The sequence below is a fragment of the Molothrus aeneus genome, chromosome 6, assembly GCF_037042795.1.
Source record: "Molothrus aeneus isolate 106 chromosome 6, BPBGC_Maene_1.0, whole genome shotgun sequence".
Classification (NCBI taxonomy): Eukaryota; Metazoa; Chordata; class Aves; order Passeriformes; family Icteridae; genus Molothrus; species Molothrus aeneus.
Genome location: NC_089651.1, coordinates 4,754,562 through 4,774,696, shown reverse-complemented (window position 1 = coordinate 4,774,696; position 20,135 = coordinate 4,754,562). Strand labels below are relative to the sequence as shown.

The following is a 20,135-nucleotide window of genomic DNA, read 5'->3' as shown; positions in this document are numbered from 1 at the left end:
TCTTAACTTCTTTTTGCCAGGGTCAGGATTGAATACGTTGGATGGTATTTCTTGTTGGGACTCAGATGTTTGCCAGTTCTTATCCGTGTTACAGTCTCACAAACCCTGAGTTTTCTACAGCACTTCAGTCTAACAAGGTAAAATGGAGCTGTATCTCCCTCTCTACGAGGCCTTTTAAGGATAAACTGTCCAATTAAGAAATGACACCTAAATTATTTTTACTTTTAACCCAATAACCAACCATCCATGCCTGCAATGTGGACTTTCTATCCAATTACACAAACCCACCCAAACCCATGGAGAAGAAGGTGAAGAAGAAGGAGCAGCCTCCACCCTAAAACCTCCATCTTGCTGTATATCTATTACTATATTCTAAACCCTTAAACTCTAAGTCTTCCCCTTCTGTGATATTACACACTTCTATTCAAACTCCACACCCACAATCCCAGTTCTGTCATTCCATTTTGGAATCCTTCTCCACAGCCTCAGGTCAAAGGCAGTGTTCTCTTGGGGGTCAGTGCCTGCCAGCACAGAAAGTCTGAAATTCTCAGCATCCAGGGTTCCAACACCCAGTTAAAAAAGAAAAAAAGAGCTTCCTTACCTTCAGAAGGAGCCTCCTGTGTTTCAGTTTGTACCAGTTGCCTCTGGTCCTGTCACTGGGCAGAGAGCCTGGCTCCAGCTCCTTTACATCCTCCCCTCATCCATGAGGCCAAGAGCTTTTGTCCCTGCCCAGGGACCTTAAATACCAAACCCAACTGGGCTCCTTTCACTAATCAAAAAGTAGCTCACCAAAACACAACAAAACCGTACCAAAAAAAGCCAGAAGCGGATTTTCATCCTGCTGCTAGAAGGTTTTGATAAGATTTTTTTTACTCTATATTTCTACATACCCTATATTTGTAGGCTCCCATATATTTGGGGGCACGTGGTTTCAAAGGAACCAGCTTATGGTGACAGTTTTACAGAAACTATTTTGTGGAATGCTCACATCAGGACATCTATGTAGAAGTCTCACAACCTAATAGTCTTTCTCATGGGAAAAAAAAGAATAGAAAAAAAGAAAAAAAAAAAAAGAAAAAAAAGAAAAAAAAAGAAAAAAAAAGAAAAAAAAAGAAAAAAAAAGAAAAAAAAAGAAAAAAAAAGAAAAAAAAAGAAAAAAAGAAAAAAAGAAAAAAAGAAAAAAGAAAAAAGAAAAAAGAAAAAAGAAAAAAGAAAAAAGAAAAAAGAAAAAAGAAAAAAAAGAAAAAAAAGAAAAAAAAAGAAAAAAAAGGGGAAAAAAGGGGAAAAAAAGGGGAAAAAAAGGGGAAAAAAAGGGGAAAAAAAGGGGAAAAAAAGGGGAAAAAAAGGGGAAAAAAAGGGGAAAAAAAGGGGAAAAAAAGGGGAAAAATTTGGTCCTATTAAACTTCCTGCATCTAAAAAAATTTTGAGCAAGTGACCATGCAGAACTTTACTCCTGTTAGAGGAGCAGCATTCTCAGTGCCGGCAGTGGGATCTGCCAGCACTGTGCCCATTAGTGAAATCAGAATGAGGATTTGTATCCCCTTCAGCACTGGTGACATTTCTATCCCCCGTTAAATAAATACAACAGCAGCTGTATGGGAAGCTAAGCCCTGAAAGGTTTTTCTGTCCCCCTGTAAGCATTTTTAGTTGAATAAATTTGCCATAAAGGTTAGAATATTATGACAGGAGCCAACTTTATTATTTGAATGTATAATTACTTTTGTTATTTGTGTTATTACAAGTGTCTATGATTATTTCTGACCAATACAAATTATCTCACAGCCTAGTGGATAATAACCAAATATTTAAATTATGTGTGGGCTTTCCTAAAATATTTTTCAAAAACCATGCCTGAAACTTAAGTTTCATTCCAAAACTTAACAACTGACATTGACATAAACCTGCCCCTAAAATTCTAGTTATTTTGCTACTAAACACCTATTTTTTTCCATGTTTGTTGCTTTTCCCCCTACGCTGCTATAGGATATTTCTGCCAGAATTTTACTTTTTCAATTGGAAAAATCACTAGCAGTCTTCTGCAGGAGAAAAGCAAGAACTTCAGCAGAAGTTAATCAGCTAAATTCAATTTTTAATTGTAAAGAATCTCATGATAGCCTTAGCTAAAAATTAAATTATTTGTCTATCTGAATTTGAGGCATTTTTAAAATACTACTATAACATAATTTAAAAAGTAACGTTGGTTCCAAGTAAAGATTTACTTGATGACAGATTTGTCAAAGATTTTATATATATATATATATATATAAAACTTATTATATATTTTATTAGATATACTCATATACTACTTATTAGATATTTTATTATATATACTACATATAATAAACTATATCTTGTTTATAACTGTTCTATATATTATATATAATAAGATATATTCTATATACTATATAGAATAAAGTATATATCTTTTATTATATATAATAAGTTATTATATATAACTTATTGTGTATAAGTTTTATATGTATATATATATATATATATATATATATATATATACACACACACTTATCCTATCTTTTATTAGACCAACCAATTTAACTGAAAAACCAGGCATTTCTACAGGAAGTTGTAAAGGACACCAGGGAGTACCCAAAAAAGGAGTTTTTTCAAATATGGTGTGATCTAGGAAAACCCCTCCTGCATCTACTGTTGGAATGGGATACCAGATTTCTCCAAGACACTGATATGGTTCACTTGCTTGTTGACATGTTTATTCCTAAATACGACAGTCAAAGCCCTTTGATGTTAACTGTAGAAAATCTATAATTAAATTCTGTTACATTCAATTACCTCTAGCAAAAAAACTCCTAAATCAAGTTGCCCGGTCAGAAATTTAGATAACAAAAATAAGAACTTAAAGTAGTTTTGCGTAAAGGACAAATCTATACCATGTGATTCAGGATATCAAATAAACCATTGGAAAGAACAGACCAGATACACACAACTCCACATATCTTTGATTAGAGGATTTGTAATTCTTAAATATACATTTATGTTTTTTCATTATCAGATCAACTGATAAATACTGCATGAGAAACTGAACAGTGAGAAATTATTACTTGAATTATCATAGGATATATTTACATCCAAAGTCCTCCTAATCAAAAATCAGTAAAGCATATTATTCTTTGCTATACTGAAATGAATACCTGAATAGTAAAAATGAATACACCACTGTTTATTTGCAGCAAAATAATCAGTATATTCAAAATCAAATGATCAGTGCATAAACATAGATTGGTACCATCTTCCTTTTGTGAGGGATACACAGTCCTGGTTCAATTCAACAGCACCATATTTAATTTCTCCAACAATATTTTACCAACCATCACAGCAACAAGTGAAGTTCTAAAATACAGGTAAATAAGTGTAGTAGCTAGTATGGCAAATAATTTAAAGATATTTTTAGAAACAATGTTAATTGTATATTTACCCAATGTTAAAAGCAAGTGATGTAAATTAATTTCCTATTTTCCACCTCCCCAAATATTTTTAATTATGTGTCTATTATACTGTATATTAGTGTTTATCTGGAAAAGTTGATGAAAGTAATATCTTACTTGATGGTTCCATCCTTCTGAGCATCTTCATTACACAGCTTGCTAATCAAAGCTATTTTACCTGAAAAAATACTTCACAAGTAGCAAAGTTCCATGCAAAAGGTACTTACTGCTCTGCCATGCTAAAAACTGCATGTACATGGGAAATATTCTGTTTAACCTCAGCACCCTTTTTTACTTATTACCTTTTCTATGATCTCATAGCAAACCAGAGCTCAGGTACATTTCTAGTCATTACCTACTGCATAAGTTTCCACACATCCATTTACCTGCACAGCCACCCTGAGGGAGAATTCACTGCCAAAATCACAGAGCTGGAAACTCAGTCTGAGCTCAGGACGCACAGGAGAAAGTTACAATCTCCTCCAAAGCAAAAGACTGCACTGTCCTGTTTAACCAATGTGTAACAACTTTTTTTTTTTTTTTGTTACATCTCAATAATAAATAAGCTAAGCTGGTTTTCAAAAACCTCCACAAGCACCCATGCACACACAGACAGAAGACACAAATTTTTTGCTAAAAGCTGCACAGTCAGAAGCATTTGGGTAACCACTGGTGAGTGTTAAAGCTCTGAGGGCCTCTCCCAGCAGAGTTCTGCTGCTGCATTGCTCCTCCACCTTCAGAGCAGGGGTGAGATCCAGCAGAGAGTCTGGATGAGGCTGATCCATCAGTCTCAGTCCTTTAACACCTGGAGCCTTCTCCTCTGGCAGGGGCAGGGCCAGGGGAAGTATTTACATCCACTCCCCGGAAGGCATACACGAGCAATTCCCAATAATCTCTTCCCCCCTCTACTAACAGGGATAGACAATGCTGCCGGAACACAATGGAGATTACCTGCTACTTGTACAGCAGAGTTTCCTCACACAAAGCTGTTGTTGCCACACAAAACAAGTTCCCACATTGGCATGCAGGTGTTTTACTTACACTTAAATGCACCGCAGAGCCCTTGTACATTCATGCCCTTGCACCGGAGCTGTCAGCAGCTATTTCACAGCTGGCTCCACCCTGTCTGAGACACTCCGGTAGGAACTCAGCATGAGGGTTGAGTAGAGGGGCATGGGACCAAGCTGTAGGGCCCTTTACAAAGTAACGCTAGTTTCTGCTGCCTTCCCAACACGTAGCAGCCAAGTATTCTTATCTCCTTAGTATTATCTAGATAATAAACTATCTATACACTGTTTTCTTCTAAAATATTCTTATCTAAATTCTCCACTGTGTTATAAGCACCTACACAATCAGAAAATAGAATTTTCTGTTGAGATCTCCACCAGCTAAAAAAGCATTAGAGTCATCCCAGCTTGTAAGTTACATGTTCGTCAAATACCTCTAAACGGCAGCGTGTTGATGTCATAAAGTAAATATTTAACTACAGTCATCATTCCTCCAAACAGTTCCCCCTATTTCACACATCAGAAGTTTCTGGTTTTCTCCAGGGAGTTTCTGATCACTTCCACTAGTGTTATCCAACACCCTCTCGCTCTACTGTTTCCAGTTTCTGTATATACAAGTCGCTCCAGCACTTAAATAAAGAACACAATCCAAAGTCACTACTGGAGACACGCAAGCACAGACACCAATCACTGTCAGCCCCTGGATTTCCTGGAGGTAGCAAAACCATAACACTCACGCATCCCCGGAGTTTCTTTGGTGTACAGCTTTTAACCCAACCCAGCCTATCCCAAAATTTTTCACATAGTTCATGTTCCCAGCACGCAGTATTAAACAAATCCTTACAGCACATGTGAAGCCAAGAAGGAGAAGCCAAAAGAGCCACAGGTCCATGTGCTCAGCCTGGCCTCTGCTCTGGGGAGTGATGGGAGCTCCTAATTGCGGTGTGTGCTGGTGCAAACCAGCCTCATGCATTTCAGGGAGCCGCTTCTGCCCCTTTCTATCCTGTAAGGTTTAAGGTTTAGCGGCACTGACACAAAACAAACAAAAAAACCCCAAACGGTAAAACGCACAAACAAACCAAAACCAAAACAAACAGAAAAAGGAACCAAACCATTGTTTTCACATATATAAAGCTACTGCTGGTCCTTCCAGCTGCCGGGCTCGGAGAGTTTGGTGGAGACAAGGCTCTCTGATGGCTAAATGCTTGCTGATAGGTACAAGCTTGCTTAATCGCGGAGCAGCAGCAGCCCGGTGGGGGAGACACACCCTGCCCCGCTCTGGCTCAGCCACAGCGGCCGCTGTGCCATCAGCGCCTTGCTCCGGGGGCAAAACCCCCGCCAGCTTCTCAGCCCCGCCGCTAGCCCCGGGCGCACAAAGCCAGGCTGAGCAGAAGAAGGGGATCGCAGGAGCAGAAAGGACCGGCTGCCTATGCGGGGCCCGGGCGGGGGCTGCGAGGTCAGGCAGGGGTCTGGAAACAAAGCCCAGGGAAAACCCCTGCAGCAATCGCGGGGCTCCCCATGACCTCTCTTTGCCCACGCTCCAGGGCCGTTCCTGCCCCGCCCCGGGGCGGCCCCGGCCGGGCTCGGGCAGCGCGGGCGGGGGCGGCCCCGGGACTGCGCCGCGCCCTTCCCGGGAGAGGCTGATCCACACCTGGTCCACACTGCCAGGGAAAGGCTGATCCACACCTGATCCACACTGCCGGGGAAAGGCTGATCCACACCTGGTCCACACTGCCGGGGAGAGGCTGATCTACACCTGATCCACACTGCCGGGGAGAGGCTGATCTACACCTGACCCACACTGCCGGGGAAAGGCTGATCCACACCTGATCCACACAGCCGGGAAAAGGCTGATCTACACCTGATCCACACTGCCGGGGAAAGGCTGATCCACACCTGATCCACACTGCCGGGGAAAGGCTGATCTACACCTGATCCACACTGCCGGGAAAGGCTGATCCACACTTCCGGGGAAAGGCTGATCCACACCTGATCCACACAGCCAGGGAAAGGCTGATCTACACCTGATCCACACTGCCGGGGAAAGGCTGATCCACACAGCCAGGAAAAGGCTTATCCACACCTGATCCACACAGCCAGGGAGAGGCTGATCCACACCTGATCCGCACAGCCGGGAAAGGTTGTTCCTAGCTCCTGATCCGCACAGCCAGGGAAAGGCTGTCCTGCCGGGACAGGTAGGGCAGCGCTGGCTGCTCCTTCTGTCCCGGGCGCTCCCCGGGACCTGGCCCCGCTGCCCCGGGGCTGGCAGAGCGCTCTGCCCCAGGGGAAAGGCTGTCCCCAGCCCTGCCGTGGTCCCCAGTGGCTGTGGCACGTCCCCGCCTCGGGCGGCGATGCTGTTTTTACCCGTGTCGGGTGGCTCCGTGCAGAGTTACGGGTTTGTTTCACTCCTCTGACCAAACGGGCTTTGTACCTGTTCCCGTCGGGGAGATTTTGTTACCTCCTACAAAAGGCAGCAAAGGCTCTGCGGTGTCAGAGCCCACCTGGGGCACCCTGCGGGGCTCTTCCCCGTGGGCCGCCGCTCTGTTGGGCCGGGAGAGGAGAGCAGGAGGCGGCCGGAGATGTGACATGTGCGGGTGTTACACAACCAGAGCCCCGCAAGAGACAGGCAGGACCTGTTCGGGTCGGTGTCTCTTCCAGGAGCCATCAGCCCCGAGTGCGTGTAGGTGCTTGCGCTGGATGACTTCAGAGTCAGGATTCACTCAGGGCTCAGCGCTGACACTTCAGAGGATTGCGCTGTCGTTCCTGCTTAACTCACGTTAGTTTCTGTCTGACAGATCCCGGCCATGATCGCGGTTTTGGTGGTGCTGTGTCAGCTGCCTGCGACGGTGCTCGCGTTTCCTCACTGCCCTGGCAGATTAAAGAACTTGGAGCAACCGGAATGGAAAGATGGTAACTTAGTTTTAACGAGACTTTGTGCTTTCCAGAATTGTTTCTAACTTTGCTTTGCTGGCCTCTTTAATTGTTTGGTTATTGTTGTTTTGGTTGTTGTTGTTGTTTCAGGGTTTTTTATGGTTTAGTTGTTTGGTCTTTTGGGGTTTTTTTTTGTTTTGGTTTTTTGGTTTTTTTGGGTTTCTTTACTTTATGACAAAATTATGCTGCTTTATGCTTAATTTCAGATTATTTTAATACCTCATGCTGAAATGAGCGATAATTGACTTTGGTGTTAATATCAAGTATTTATCAGATCTTGTCGTAAGTGCAGATTGGGACAACTGAAGTTTTTCCAGCCCTCTGGGATTATTGTGGTTGATACAACCAGAATCCTTTAAGTAACATCAAAATTCAAAAAGTTTGAAGCCTGTGTTAAGACAGTACTGTTTTGGTACTATTTGAGCAGATCACAGTTGTATTTGTAGATCTGAAATTGCTTTGTATTTGAAAGGGTTTATTTGGTTGTTTTTTGCAATTGATATTTGCTCTCAATGCCAGGCCCCCTTACAACACCTGGAAAGATAAGCATAGTGCTGCTTTTGCAGTTCTTCCCTGGGGAGGGAGGGAGAGAAATGGGGAGGAGCTCATGTAAAAACAAACAAATTCCCCTCAGAGACTCAAGCACTACAAAGCAAAGGCTGGTTACCATTTTAAGGGCTTCAAAAATAAATTTCTGCCTTAGCTGTCCAGTCTTCTCAGTGGACAAGGAGTGCTGAAACCTTAAGACAGATTTTAAAAAGTCATCACATGTAGCAGGAGGCTCCTTCAGGGCAGCATGAGGAGCAGAAACCGTGGCTAGCAAAAAAATGCTTGTGACAGATGATTTGTTAAAATCCATCTTGCTCTGGGCATAAAACATCAGGCTGCCCCTTCCCTGTGAGCTCCTGTGAGACCTCTCTCCTCACAATAGGCCCAGACCACTCCTCCTTTAAAGACAGAGTTGGAAAGAGAAGTATCCACTTAATATCAATATAATATTAATATTATAATATAATATCAAAAATATTGGGAAAAATATATACACATATATATATATATTAAAAAAATCCAATAATTTAGCAAGAACAGTTGCCAAAGGTATGGGGTACCTGCATTGAGAAGTCCCACTTCAGCATTTTGTGAACATCATTTACCAGCAGAGCTGCTTCACTGAGAGTATTGTGTGGTTGAATTTTTAATTAAATAATTAAATGCTGGGCATCCTAAAACTGCCTGGATCATTTTATGAAACCAAGGACTGCAGAACTGCATCCAGGCCCCTCACATTTAGGGCTCAATTCAAATCTATCTGTTTCATTCTTCAAATACTGTTTTAATCACCAGGTAGCATGTGCACATATGTAGCTACTTCAGTACACAGTGTAACTGTGCAAATTATATAAATATATGCTGTCATATTCCTTAAATATTCTATAATATTAAAGACATAAACAACCAATATGTAAGTTATGCTGCAGTTTTTCCAGTTTTCAGAGAGCAAAGTGTTATGAGATAGCACTGCAAGATCTAACAGTGACTCTTAGGGTGAAAATTCCAGAGCAATGTGATAATCTTGCCAAACAGGCTAACAAGAACACAAAGCTAATTTGTAGCTGAATAACTTTATCCTGAATCTCATCTCCTTTTTCAGCCATCCTGCTTGGTATATAACAATGCTGTTTCTGCATTACACTTGCAAAAATAATCCTCTAGTCATTTTCCTCAACCAAATAGCCTGAATTTTGTGGACATAGATTAGGCATTCACTAGAAATTTGGTTTTGCCTTTTTTTTTTTTTATAAGAAACTGTAGCAAGAGCAGGCTAAAACTTGACTTTGGAAAATGCCTAGTGAGGAAATACATTCCTGTATTCCAAAGCCTTCTATAATTTCACTCACTGTTCTGGAATCTCACCTCACCACTTAATCCATGAGGCCTCATGGAACACAAAAGAAGAGAATCTCTTCAGAAGTCTTCAGAAATGCATGTTGTCAGTAAAATTCACATCATGGACAAATTTAAAACAAATAAACTTAGCAATAAGTCACCTTTATGTAAAGTTTGGTGCCACGATTGTGAAAAGAGAACAATTGTAGAATGACTAGGAGTCTGCTGATGTGATTTAAAAACTAAATTCTGTAAATGAAATTTGGAACTCATAGATACCAGAATATTGATAAATGTATATTTGGTTTTTTTTCCTTCCCCCACCCTTGCCTCCTTCCCCCCCTAGGTCAGGGTGTTGCTTACTTTGCATCTGGCTGAATTTTGCTTTATGTGACAGTTTCTTTGTTCTTAAGAGCTCCAGTAAAAACTTCTGCTCACATCCCACCAGGGGTCACACCAAAACTTGACCAACAGTTCTCATGACAATCAAATTCTCTTGGCCCGGATAAGGAATAGCTGAGATGGTTTATGAGAAAGGCAAATACATTTATTTTATGTTACATAGTTAGAAAATATAGTAGTGAAGAAAAAATTTTAGGAGGAGACTTTGATCTTTCCCTTGTATGTAGCTGAGAGATGCTAGGGGAAGAAATTATCCCAAAGTGCTCCTTTAAAATCTTTACCATTCTTTAAAAATACCAAATTTAGCCTTCCTAACTTGTTTTAAATCAACTTTATTTTTTTTTTTCATTAGTGTTCACATCTGCAAGGGAGGCCAATTTATTCATTGGACGACATCTTCTGAACAACAGATTTGATTTTGAAGCATTCACAGCCGATAACCTGGAAAGGGAATGCAATGAAGAACTCTGCAATTATGAAGAAGCAAGAGAAATTTTTGAAGACCCTGATAAAACGGTAGCAGTTCAAATTGAATTTAATTTAGCGAGGGAGGTTATTGGCTAAATAACTGTATTTTTGTACACAAATTATTGTAACATAAATTATTGTACACAAATACTGTAACTCCTCTAACACAGCACTGAGAGATGACTGCTTATTTTGTTCTAAAAGCAGATATCCCAATTACATGGGGTTCTTGCTTTAGATACACAGTGAATGCACTTGAATATGTTGAATAACGTCTTAATATATCAATGTTGTCTTAATATATGAATATTGTCTTAAAGACTTTAGATGTTGCCTTTAATTGTGCAAACAAATAGAAATGAAGCTTCAGAAGTCCCACTTGTGGCTATTCCTGGATTTTTCAGATTTCTGGATTTTTTAGTAACTTCTCAGCATCCAGTATAAATGTTTCACATTATTAATTATAAATGTATTAATTGGCTGATTGCATCCTTGTGTCATGCTCAGAAGTGTTTTGTAAGAGGCCAGTGTGGAGCAAAGCTGCAGTTCAGCTATTACTGAGTGTTCCTGTAGCACCACATTCTAACTCCCCACCTAGATGTGGCTGAGAACAAACCTGGTATATAAACACATAAAAAGAAACAATGAGAAACCTTTCAGCTCAGTAAAGGAATGTGAGGATTGTCTGAAGACTGGTTGTTGCACAAGCAGCAAGAATCTTTTTGTGATTCTAGGTGTGCTCTGCAGAAAGAGTGAGGAATTCACCCCTGTTCTAAAGGTGGAAGTGTTAGCTTGCTGTTGCTAACAATTTCCTAAGAAAAAGGTCAAATTGCTAAATTGAGGTCTTGCTGGAGTCTTTTGCTTGGTAGCAAAAGTGAAAATTATAACTCAACATATTTAATGCCTGATGGTCATAAAACATTAAAGTTCTTCTCTTAAATGGATCCCAGTATTTTTCCTAGCTAATGTGAATTCAAATGTTGGAATTTTAAGAATTTAACTTTGCCTCAAATACTGTTTTGTAGGGATTTGCAAAAAAGTAATTGTAAGCATTTTTTGGTGTCAGAATATACCCTAATTTCTATTGTAATCTGGCAGAAATATGAGGTAACACTGTACAGTTAAATGCACTTTTTTCTTTTACCAACTGGGATCTGAGAAATTTATTGCAAAGTTGTAGAAGAAAAATACCATGGGATGAGTAAATACAAATCCCTCAGCAGGAGTTATTTCTGTTTATGCCACTGTTAAATTCTGCCCAAGGTACCATATTAAATAGAAGTCAATAGGCCTGTAACTTCTTTATCTCATATAAATGTGATTCTTTTTGGGTTTTATAGATGGATTTTTGGAAAGACTATTCAACTAAAGGCCCTAAAATAAAATTAGGTAAGTCATTATTTTACTTTTTTATTATATTGCAATATTTTCTGGTTCTTATAATAGTACGTTCTTAATAGATCATGCAATCAGTTAAGGAAATCAGAAATTATCTTTTTACTGAAGATCACTGTGAACTGTACAAATATATTTAATTTCTTGATATGATAAAACTGAAGCATCTTTAAGTGGGATCCATTATAGGTCTGTAGGTAATTTCCTTGACCATTCCTTTATTACACAACTGGAAAACTTGGCAGTGATTCTGTGGCTGCTCCTGTGGTTTGGTTTTGTTTTGTCTCCCCCCTATTTCTTTAACAGTAATGCATAACAGCCTGATTTAGGCTCAGAGTAGTCTGATGTCAGATAATTTTAATATATTTAATAATTAATTAATAAATTTTAATTAATTTTATAAGTTTATTTTAATAAAAAATGGTCAGTTGCACCTGATCAAGGTCACAAGTACATGAAGGAATCTTTGGAAGGCTTTGGAAGACAGGCATCTCAACAGTTTCATGCAGAGAAAAGGGGGCATCAACTCCCTTTTGCTTTAAGTTGACTGTGAATGATTCTCTTGGGTTGTTGCACAGATTTACAGCTTCTTACAGCAACTTAGACATTTGTGGAAGGAACAGCCTAATAATAACAGTGCAAAAGTAGTATTTTACAGTGTACACTGCAGGCTGGGTAGATGGAAAGAACAGAATGAAAATCATCCATGTTTTCTCTCCAGGTGATGAGGCACTGCAGAAGATTAATGTCACAGGACTGCTCATCAGCCTGGTTGCTGCTGGAGTGCTGTTGGTTATAATTGCACTGATTATCTTCTACTGCTGCAAGAGCAGATGCAAATCAAGGCAACCACCAGGGTAAGGAATTTCACTGCTTAAAAAACCCAAGCGCACACAAAACAAACTCTTGCTTAAGAGTGGCATTTAAAAATCACTCTGGGTTGGTCTAACTATTGTATTCTCAGAAAATCCAGTGGAAGTTCGAGTTCTTACTTGCCTAGAAGCAAAGTTAAGTGAGCACCAACAGGAGTTAATAACACAAAAACATAAAACAATATTGCACACCCAAACCTTTGGGTTTGCCTTTTTTTTTTTAACTGTGTGTTTGTGTGTTCTTCATTTCAAAATATTCTTACTAAGATGATGGAATAATTTTAGTAGGTGGGGGCCTGCAATGTGAAGCCTAACGTGTTCTGTTGGTTCTTTCAAATAAGCTGTATGCTCTCATGGCATGTGCTCTACCTCAGATGTGAAGTAGTTGTGGTAGTAGATGATGAAGCAATGTGGAGGAAATGCTTCTTTACCAAGTCTCTACTGAATGCTCCTTTGTCCTAATCTTGAAAGGAATAAAAAAGGATTCTGTGCTTCCTCTTCGCTATAAATGTCACATCACTGAGCTGTTCTTACCCTGCGGTTTGGAGAGAGTATTTGGCTTCTGGTCTTTGTGATTACTGAAGGCATGGTTTTTCTCTTGTGGCGTTTTTTTGGGTTGTTTGAGGTTTTGTTTATTTTATGCTTACGACTTGATTGTGGCATTCACATTCTCTGAAAAATCCCTTCATCCAGGATTTCTCTCCTGGGAAGCTGAGAAGCCTCAGAGAAAAAGAAAACAATTCTTATCTCATTTGCTTCTCCTGTGTTGTGCTCACATGTGGAATGTGGTTGGAGATTGTTTCACTGGATTCTGCTGTGAGTTGTTTTCACTCTTTGGCCAATCAGTGCCAAGCTGTGTCAGGACTCTGGAAAGAGTCACGAGTTTTCATTATTATCTTTTTAGCCTTCTGTAAGTATCCTTTGTGTATTCTTTAGTATAGTTTAGTATAGCATTCTTTAATATAATATAGTATCATAAAATAATAAATTAGCATTCTGAGAACACGGAGTCAGATTCATCATTCCTCCCTTCATTGGGCCATCCCATAAAGACAATACTTCATCTTCTTGCTTCCCTTTAAAGCAGAACTTTCCACTTACCTGCTGTCCCCTTTGTTTAGGTACATGGGTTATGTGAGGAGCAGAAGACGGAATTCAGCCAACATCTTCAGGAGGCACGAGGAGTTCTCCTTGAACCCCCTTCCCGACGACTCAGAGCTGCCCACCTATGAGCAGGCAGTGACCTCTGATGGCCAGCACGCCGTGCCCCCACCCCCTTACCCAGGGCCCCCCAGGCACCCTCGGCTCTTTAGGAAGTCCATGTCCCTCCCTGGCCCCTAGGCACAAACCTGCTGCTGGGCTCGGGGGGTTGCTGGAACATAACATGCTTTTGAAAAAAGTGTGTGCTTACCTTGCATATTGCAAGATGATTTACAGAAATGTGAAAGATCTTCTGGACAACGAGGGAGGAGTGAAGTTCCCATGTGGGAAAAGAGGTCACCTGGCACAAAGGCTGCAGGACTGTTCTTTGCATAAAGGCACTGTACCAAGAGGAGAGAATGCAGAAAGAGAAAGTCTTGTACTGCTGCCCTCTTCCATATGAGCCATCCCATCAAACTATTGATTCTTCATGAATAGTTTCATCTTCTTTTTCTTCAGAAAGAACAGTATTTTAATTGCTCATATTGACACTAGCTATTTTTTCTGACTTAATATTTTAAACCACCATAAGAAATCTACTTTGTTGTTTGACATATTCACTTCTTTGCTGGGCGCATTTTCTATTCATTCTTGTAATAGACTTGAGTGCAAAAATTATTTCATGGCTTGATCTGCCAAATATACATATATATATATATATATATATATATATATATATATATATATATGTATAGATATAGTACTGCTAGTGGATTACACTGGTTTGGTTTAGACATTGCTGGTCACACAACTTAATTGCTTGTATTTTTATGATGATAATTTTGCATCAAAAGGAAGAATTCATTTTGGGGCACACTACCAATTCAGGCAAAGTACACTTGCATCAAATTGTTTTGATGTTGAACAGTAAATACCAGGTCAAAGAGAGGAAATAGAATACTGTGGACCAGTGAATTTTGAGCAAAAAGCCAGAGATTTGTCCCTTTTTAAAAAGCTACCCAGGTTTCACAGCTAATGTTTCTTCCATAGTTTAAAGGCTGAAATGTAGAGAGAAACATTTAACTTTCAAACCAAAGCCCAACCTACCTCCTAGAAGCACCTTAATAAGTGTGCCTTGCACTACAGGGATGACAAAATGATACCTTTAAGTAGAAAGAAACATCATATTAGATCAAAAATCAAGAGCCAAGAACTCCTGGGAGTTATTGGTTCTCTGTGTCAAGACAGTTTCTGTATCTACAGCTGTAGCCACTGTGAATTTTACATCTTATTAAAATATCAACCCCCAGCATTATGCAGCCTATAGATCTTGCTGAGCAAATTGCTGCCCATCACTTGTGTCCCCTCCTCAGCACAGGAAGCCAGAGCAGAGAGTCTCACAGGAAAGGCTGTTCTTTTGTTAGACAGTGGTTGTACAGTTAAGGCACAAACAATTAAAGAATTTTTTTAAGATGAAACAAACCCCCCCTTTTTTCCCCCCTCATTGAGTCAATGCTGACAACAGCAAATTCTATTTCAATTTGGTGCCTACAATCCACTTTATAATATAAGTTAAAGGGTTAAGGGTTGAAATGAATATGAAATATTTCACTGAATTTTATTGTTTTTAACATACTGGAAGCTACAGTGCTGTTGAGCAACATGCAGAGAATTGGTCTGAGATTTTCAATCTGTAAATGTCTTTGTAATGATGGAAACACTCCAAATCTTAGAATGTAAAGGGGGTACACTGACAGTGCTACTCAACGAAGTCTTGCCCTTTGAAAAACAAATACAATGCAGTTAGTAGCATTGCCATTGGTGTTCCTGTTCACAAAACTTCACCATCCAATTTGGCTTTTGGCGAGTCACCAATCTCTCTCCACCTTCTTTTTTTTGTTGAGAGATGGGGGAATCCCCATGTTGGGATGTTTCAATTCACTTTTGCCCTATTTGTGAAAGCATTTTGAAGTTCTTCAAGTTCTGTAAGACTGAAATAAATGAATTGTGTGAGGTCGCTGTTGATAATCAAAATACAAGGTTACGACAAGCTGTGCAATCATAAGCTTGCAAAAACATTCTCCCATATTTCCCTTTCATTTAGCTAACAATTTTCCAATTTTTTTAATGTGCATTTTGAGCTCTAGGGCACACTTTTACTTAAATTTTTCCTGGGACTCAAAAATTACTAACTAATGGAACTGACAGCAGCACTGCAAAGCAAAGGGATTTCACAGGGCTTGTGACCATTCAGAGATTCTTTAATGTTGCTACAGACATCTGGCAAAGCCAAATTTTAAATACACTACAGAAATCGTACAGAATCCCATTCAATCACTGGAAATTTGATTTTTTCTACTGGTTCCTACAAATTATTTGCAGCTGATTCCATCCAATGCAAGAAAAAATCTCATCCTTCATAATTAATTAAAAAAACTTTAGAGGGTGTAACTGTTAAACATCAATGGTGTAGTGCTCTGGGCAGTAAAGTGCCCTTTCAGTAGAGTAAAACACTCAAATTTACTCAAGGAATCTGCACCTTAGACCCTGAGAATGTGCAGGGACTGACATTCAAACATTGGTTGCACATAGCATGATAATTTGGGAGACACATGCTGCCTTTTGCAAAGAAGGAGCAAAGTTTGAAATTTAGTTGAATACAGTGTAAACTTACCTCTCCTTGTAGAGGGACAGAATTCCTTTGAATGGCACTTGTCTGGGTTGAGTTTGTTTTCCTTCTTTCATGCACTGACTCCTGGCCCACTCTGACCTTGTATCTTGTCTCTTTTTAGAAATCATGATTCAACAGGGTTAACAGAGAGAAAATCAACAAGAGAGAGACTACGGGGAGTTATGAATTTAGATTAAAATTCAGATTCATTTATTTTGCCACCCTTGCAAATTTTACATGTAGCTTCTTTTAAAAATGGAGTTGCTATTAGAATACATAAAGCAGCAAATGACTTGTACTTGTAACAGCAAATAATCCTGACAGAGACCAGGATTAGATTGGATATTGGGAAAAAATCCTTTACTGTGAGGGTGGTGCTGCACAGGCTGCCCTGTGAAGAAGCTGTGGCTGCCCCTGGATCCCTGGAAATGTTCTAGGCCAGGTTGGATGGGGCTTGGAGCAACCTGGTCCTGTGGAAGATGTCACATGGCAGGGTGTCTGGAACTGGATGATCTTTAAGGCCCCTTCCAATCCAAAGCATTTTGTTATTAAGTAGGAAGAGGAGGAGGAAGATTTTTGAGGAGCAAAGCAGCAGCAAGTTAACTTGACTGGTATAGAGATGTAAACTATCAGTGTTTTGATTTTGCTGTTTCTTTCCAGGACCTTTAGGAAAGACAGTGGATTTTAAGTGATTTAATAGTTATCTACCATGACAGTTGAAAACAGAACTGTCCAAACAAAACACTGGTAAACACAAATATTCTGTTTTAAACGTGTCACTATAAGTGCTGTTAGCCATTGTCTTGAACAATTTTCCAGAACAGCCTTTTCAGCATCACAGAAGATTACAGCATGCAACCTTTTACAAAACAAGACACTTTATTAATTAGGGCAAATAATAAGGGTCAGAAAAGTGATCTCTGGCTGTGTCAGTTGAAAAACAAATCACTGAACCTGCTTACTGCTGCAATAAGAAAGCCTGCTATGTGTTCTATCAATTATGCATTTATAGGGCCGGGGGTTGTTGGGGTTTTTGTGAATTCATTAGAACAGCAAAACCAAAGTACCACGTGGAAGTGCATTTCCTCACCACAGCTGATGAAAATGTGAGCTCTGAAGCATTTGATTCTGGTCCTGTCAAGGTTTTTATTGGCTGCAGCTGAACTGAGATTGGAGCAAAAAATGAGATAACTGATCACTTCAGGTAATAAAAAGTATAATGCTCTGCCAAATTCTTTACCACAATGTTGTTGCCAAACCCAGTTCACAGTATTCTGTTGTTATAATGATGCCCACTTCTATTAACTGGAATGTTTCAGTCTGATCTGCCCTTAAAAGTTATATTTGAAATCTGAAAAGCATTTTTCCTTATCATTCCTCAGATTATCAGCTGTGAATAAGATTATTACCTGCAGTTTAGCAACACTATTTCTAGCTTTAAATGAACCATCAAAGTAATAAAAAACCCCAAAAACAAGCAACAAACCAAAATTTTCTATCCACAGTCTCTCCTGCCAACAGAAGTTTTACTGCTGCTATCCTTGCTTGTCCCATGTGGCATAGAGAACAGGAAGCAAATTCTGGGTTTAAAAGCCATTTTCAAACACTTCAAGCATGGTCTTTCCATACTGTAAACATCTTTCAATTAATTCCTGTCACTACAAATTTATCACTATCATTTCCACAACAAAGAACTTGCATGTGTTTTCCTCGCAAAAATCTTAAGTAGATCTTCTCAAATAACCTGCTCTTTATTTTGCTATTTTTGACTGTTTCCAATAATTTCTGAACTGTATAAACAATTACTTAATCTTATGAACATATTTCCTTCTACTCATCTGTCAGAACATTTTAAATGAACTTGTCACTGGCTATATTTAATTCTAACTTTGATTTCAAGTGCTGTCATATTTTGGGTGATGGGTAGCAATATTTTAAGCTCTGCTAGTCTCTATATTATTTTGTAAAATAATTTCCAAATAAATGTTTAATCACGGCAAAGGAGAAAATGCTAATTTAGCCTATGATTAAAAAATGAAAAAAACCTCTGACAACCCTTTTGATTTCTTTTAAATTGAGTTGGTAACAACTCTTCTGAAAGCACCTAAAGGGTGCTTAGAGGAAAATGGAGACAGACTTATTAGCGGGGCCTGTTGTGACAGGATAAGTGGTAATGGTTTTAAACTGAAAGAGATTTAGACTACATATAAGGAAGGGTTTTTTTACCATGAGGGTGGTGAAACACTGGCACAGGTTGCCCAGAGAAGTTTAGGATCCATCCCTGGAAAGAGCCCAGGCCAGGCTGGATGGGGCTCCATCCATGAAGGTGTTCCTGCCCGTGGCAGGGGGTTGGAATTAGATGACCTTTGTAGTTCCCTTCCAACCCAAACCATTTTACTGTTAGATGATTCTTCATGCCATATAGAACTTATTGGTAGAGAAAAAGGGCTATGGTTTGTTTTCTTTAACACTGGCAATTTCTACTCTGGACAAAATCTTCCTGCTCCACTGCTCCAGTTTAGCTGAGCATCTGAGGTTCATGAACTGCAGGCACTGAAGATGAACTCCTCAAGACTTAACCAGGTGTTAACCCTTCCAAATTCCTTGACTTTTGTCAGGCCTTTGGTGAGCAGATTTAACACGATGGTATGACCAAAAAATACCCCTTTCCTAGGGGTAGTGAAGTAAGTAATATCCCCCAGTGAGGAGCAGAACAGGCATGCAAAAGCGAGGCAGGAAGCAGGAGTTCCTCATGATAATGGCAATTTCAATCTGAGGTGGAGCCACACATGATGCAGTGTGTGTGGAATTCCTTAGAGAGGCAGGAGGGCAGCTAGACAGAGCAAATATGGAGCACAGTGAATTTCACTAAATTCACTTTTGATTTATCCTCTGGAAAAAAATAGTCAGAGCTGTGTTTGTTCTTCCAACCATACAAGAGGAGCTGAGCTCTCCACAGACTACCTAAATCTCCTATATTTGAACATCCAATGAAGCTTTTTAACCAGTCAACTGAGCTGATATTTGAAATACAGCTGATGGGATAGATGTTTCATTCTCATTAAGTGTTTTGGGACAACAATTCCATCTTTCACTCCATTTATATAAATTAATCATGTCAAAAGAGAAAATGCTAATTTAGCCTATGACTAAAAAATGAAAAAACCTCTGACAACCCTTTTGATTTCTTTTAAATGAAGTTGGTAACACTTTCTTCCATGAAGTGTTGGTAACACTAGGTGCTTTTCCACAGCACCCAGACTACTGAAGCACTGAAGCAGTAGGGGCCATCAGATGCAGGCATTTTGCTGCCTACATTCTGGGAGGCCCACACTCTAAAGGGAGCACTGTAAACTTCAAAGCATCTGAAAAAATATTTCAATCTAGAAACTGGTGGGGTTAAACATAAGTTTTGAAATGGCCTCGTTGTAATTTCTGAAGCAGTGCCTACTTCATTTAAGAAACACCTCTGATTGCTCAATAGAGTTCAAGCTTCAGTTTAATTTCTCTAAAGATCAGCAAGTATTGAATACATAAACATCCAACATTTCACATTAAACACCCAGCATTGATATCATACAAAGGAAAATATCTTCTAGTAAGAGTTAAAATAAAACACTCCCTATTAAAAATATGAGTTTGTTCAAGATCAAAGGTTTTATTTAGTTTTTTTTATTTTTCCTATGTGCAATGTCATTGCACATTTCTCCCACTTACCTTATACCAGTTCTGGTCCTTACCTTTCATAAATCATCCAGTGAAAACATAGACAGCTTTCTCAGGACTGGGTGATTTGAGGCAACACAAGTGCAATGGTGGCACCTTGGAAGGAGTGGAAGCACATGACCGGGAGGAGGATTGGGAACAAGAAAGAAACAAGATCTTCTCCTCATTGCTGCAA

At 39.5% G+C, this 20,135-nt stretch overlaps 1 protein-coding gene and 1 long non-coding RNA gene across 2 annotated transcripts; one reads left to right on the top strand and one right to left on the bottom strand.

Moving 5' to 3' along the window:
• The first annotated feature begins 7,257 nt into the window (after positions 1-7,257).
• PRRG4 (proline rich and Gla domain 4) lies at positions 7,258-13,764 on the top strand. Its single transcript, XM_066552271.1, has 5 exons — positions 7,258-7,378; positions 10,041-10,204; positions 11,497-11,545; positions 12,273-12,408; positions 13,545-13,764. Exons 1-5 carry the CDS (start codon positions 7,273-7,275, stop codon positions 13,762-13,764), a joined length of 675 nt encoding a protein of 224 aa, XP_066408368.1. The 5' UTR covers positions 7,258-7,272.
• LOC136558022 (uncharacterized) lies at positions 9,818-14,929 on the bottom strand. The gene is made up of 3 exons (XR_010783827.1): positions 14,671-14,929; positions 13,835-13,964; positions 9,818-10,129 (listed from the first exon to the last, which is right to left on the bottom strand). It is a non-coding gene; the product is annotated as an uncharacterized lncRNA (long non-coding RNA).
• Positions 14,930-20,135: the final 5,206 nt, after the last annotated feature.

Bases quoted from the DNA above. Each gene is read 5' to 3' on its own strand.
- PRRG4 (XM_066552271.1), top strand. From the start codon at position 7,273: ATGATCGCGGTTTTGGTGGTGCTGTGTCAGCTGCCTGCGACGGTGCTC. The intron at 10,205-11,496 runs GTAGCAGTTCAA...TGGGTTTTATAG, and splicing joins TTGAAGACCCTGATAAAACG to ATGGATTTTTGGAAAGACTA. The intron at 12,409-13,544 runs GTAAGGAATTTC...CCCTTTGTTTAG, and splicing joins AAATCAAGGCAACCACCAGG to GTACATGGGTTATGTGAGGA.